The 2,763-nt window shown below is 36.7% G+C and overlaps 1 protein-coding gene across 1 annotated transcript; it reads left to right on the top strand.

The window, feature by feature from the left end:
- The first annotated feature begins 1,325 nt into the window (after positions 1-1,325).
- On the top strand, positions 1,326-2,443 carry LOC129295794 (transcription factor WER-like). The gene is made up of 3 exons (XM_054934369.1): positions 1,326-1,585; positions 1,680-1,809; positions 2,031-2,443. The coding sequence occupies exons 1-3, from the start codon at positions 1,468-1,470 to the stop codon at positions 2,416-2,418; spliced, it is 636 nt and encodes a 211-aa protein (XP_054790344.1). The 5' UTR covers positions 1,326-1,467; the 3' UTR covers positions 2,419-2,443.
- The last annotated feature ends 320 nt before the right edge of the window (positions 2,444-2,763 follow it).

Raw genomic sequence — 2,763 nt, 5'->3', positions numbered from 1 at the left:
ACACGCCCCAAACCTTTCCCCTCATCATTTCTCTCTTGCCTCCGCATGTGACACCGGCAATTAATATTACTTCTTCCATCATAAATTATAAAATATTTTTAAATAAAATTTTATTTATCAATAAATTTTATTAAATATATTTAATAATTTTATTTTTTAAAATAAAAATATAAAATTTTAAAAATATCTATCATTTAATATATTAAAAAAATAATAAAAATTATTTATAGAAAGATAAAAGATAAAATTAAAATTATTACATTTAATGAAATTTTAATCTATTTAAAATATTTTATATTTAAAATAAAAAACTCTTTTAAAAATATTTTATAATTTAGAATGGAGAGAGTATAAAAATCCGTACGGATTAACCGTAATAACGTCGTCATTACAAATTACAAGAGCCAAGCTGTTGAGAATGATTAGGTCATGGGATATAGATGACACCATTTTGCTGGACGGATTATAACCAAAGACGTAGAGGCTGAGTGAGATGACAGTTGTGCTATTTTTAACCCCTCCGGTACCCAAGCAGGGTTAAAAAAAAAAAAAAACACACAAGGGAAATTCTACCCCCCGGAGTCATGGAGAATAAGATTCTCTGCATGTAAATCGAAAACCAACAACGGGGTCGTACGCGATGACTCACTTGCACGGGAATGAACAATCCTAGAAGCCTACTCATGCCTGATCCTACACCCTAGCTCTCATTACTCCTTGGTGAAACTGAAAGTGATCCAACAATTCAACAAATAAACCATCATGCACTAGTCTTGCTACTGCCTCTTCGAAACACAACCGGTCTTTTTATATGCAGGAATCCCTCCACACAACCCCCTCATGCCTACAACCCTCCAACTGTCTTCATTCCGTACGTATTTCTGCTCCTTTTCACTGTCAGCTTCTGTAAAGAATCTACACCCACACACACACAAGCAATTACACCTGTGAAATGAATTGGCCAGTGCGAGGAATTGCTCGTCAAATGACAAAAGCACAGAAAGATGGGTGTAAAACGTAAATTCTCAGCTTCTCGCTCTGTAGAAAGTTAAAAAGCGGAAAGAAATAAGTAAGAGGAGGAGACGTGTACAATAATTGGAGCAAATCTTGATGAAGGGATCAGGTTAACTGCGAGAGGAAGAAAACAAAACAGTGGTGTGTCTCAGTGTCGAAATTGGCCCCTACGGTCAGTGAGAGATCTCAATAATGGCTCTTCTTTTTCTTACAAACAGACACATCGTACAGGAGACTGATTTATTACGAGTTCACCGCTCATATGAACTCGGAACACGCGGTCTATCCCTCGACACTATAAAACACGCTGCGTCCAATAACTTCTCCATATCGAAAAGCCAGCGACCCCAGAGTCAATCAAAACTATCTTTATTTCTAAATTCCTTGAGAAACATATATACCGGCACGCAATAGTACTCTTCTCGACGTAATCTCCTTAGTAAAACAATAACAATGGAAGGTAGGCATGAATATAAGAAGGGGCTGTGGAATTCCCAGGAAGACAAGATTTTAATGGAGCACGTGAAGCAGCACGGGGTAGGGAAGTGGAATCGTATTGCTAAAGCCACTGGTATATATATATACATACATGCACACACACACACACGAAACCTCGTGATTGTTTTACATATATATCTTCGGTGTGCTGTTTTGTGTCGGTGTAGGGTTGAAGAGATGTGGCAAAAGTTGCAGACTGAGGTGGATGAACTATCTGAGTCCGAACGTGAAGCGTGGAGATTTCTCCGAAGAAGAAGACGACCTCATCATTCGCCTCCACAATCTCCTTGGAAATAGGTCTCTTCTTCTTTTTCTTTCCTCACACACACAGATATATGCATGTCTATCATCAACCGGATTATAAAAGATACAAGTTACAACAGTATAGACAGCTCTCACAGTATATATAATCACAGAAATGGAGAGTAGACAGAAATTGTGATGAATTGATTGTTCATTCAAAGTTAGATACAACTAAACTAATGAACTCTATTGTTTGAATGTTTGTTGCCTTGAAGATGGTCATTGATAGCAGGGAGGGTGCCAGGAAGGACAGACAACCAAGTGAAGAACTACTGGAACACTCATTTGAGCAAAAAGTTGGGTGTTAATAAGAAGGAAAAGATCAAAACTTGTCAACATTCAAAGTCACCCTCTACCAAATCAAATGATATGGCTCTTAACATCAAGTCAAATCCTTACAAGGAAATTTTAAATTGCAGTGAAAATAGTGAAACTAGAAAGTTTCTACAAGATAATTCTTTGCAGGAGATGATTATAATTGATGATTTTGAGACCAACTTCTTATTTGCTGGCAATGGAATTGGCTTTTATGGTCCTTCCTCCTCCATTGAGCCTTTCCAAGACTACTTTGTTGACCCTTACCCTGATTGGGCTGCCTTGTAAATTAATAAATCCTTTTTCCAATCAATCATCTTAATAATGATACTGGATCTCCTATTATCTGTTCCTCCGAACTGCGCACATGAATTCCTTTTCTACCCGATCTTTGCATGCGTGTGTTTAAATGGCATTATATATCTCTGCTTATAATTCGTAACTATAAAGTAAAGATGCTGATATAAGGAGAGAGAAACTAATAATGTATCACGAGTCGTCCTTATTCATCATATGAGGAGAGAGAACAACATGCAGATATCTAAAGTCTAAAGATAATGTAGATAAGCTGCTTTTCTTCCAATCATAACATCTAATGTTAATCTCTCTCTATCTCCATATATACAAACAGAA

Source organism: Prosopis cineraria, unplaced genomic scaffold, assembly GCF_029017545.1.
Source record: "Prosopis cineraria cultivar Desert tree isolate PC_DT_omini unplaced genomic scaffold, ASM2901754v1 PC190, whole genome shotgun sequence".
NCBI lineage: Eukaryota > Viridiplantae > Streptophyta > Magnoliopsida > Fabales > Fabaceae > Prosopis > Prosopis cineraria.
The sequence above is the reverse complement of the archived record's forward strand: the minus strand, read 5'-3'. Positions and strand labels throughout refer to the sequence as shown.

Coding starts and splice junctions, on each gene's coding strand:
- LOC129295794 (XM_054934369.1), top strand. CDS start 1,468: ATGGAAGGTAGGCATGAATATAAGAAGGGGCTGTGGAATTCCCAGGAA. Junction 1,586..1,679: donor TCGTATTGCTAAAGCCACTG/GTATATATATAT, acceptor GTGTCGGTGTAG/GGTTGAAGAGATGTGGCAAA. Junction 1,810..2,030: donor CACAATCTCCTTGGAAATAG/GTCTCTTCTTCT, acceptor GTTGCCTTGAAG/ATGGTCATTGATAGCAGGGA.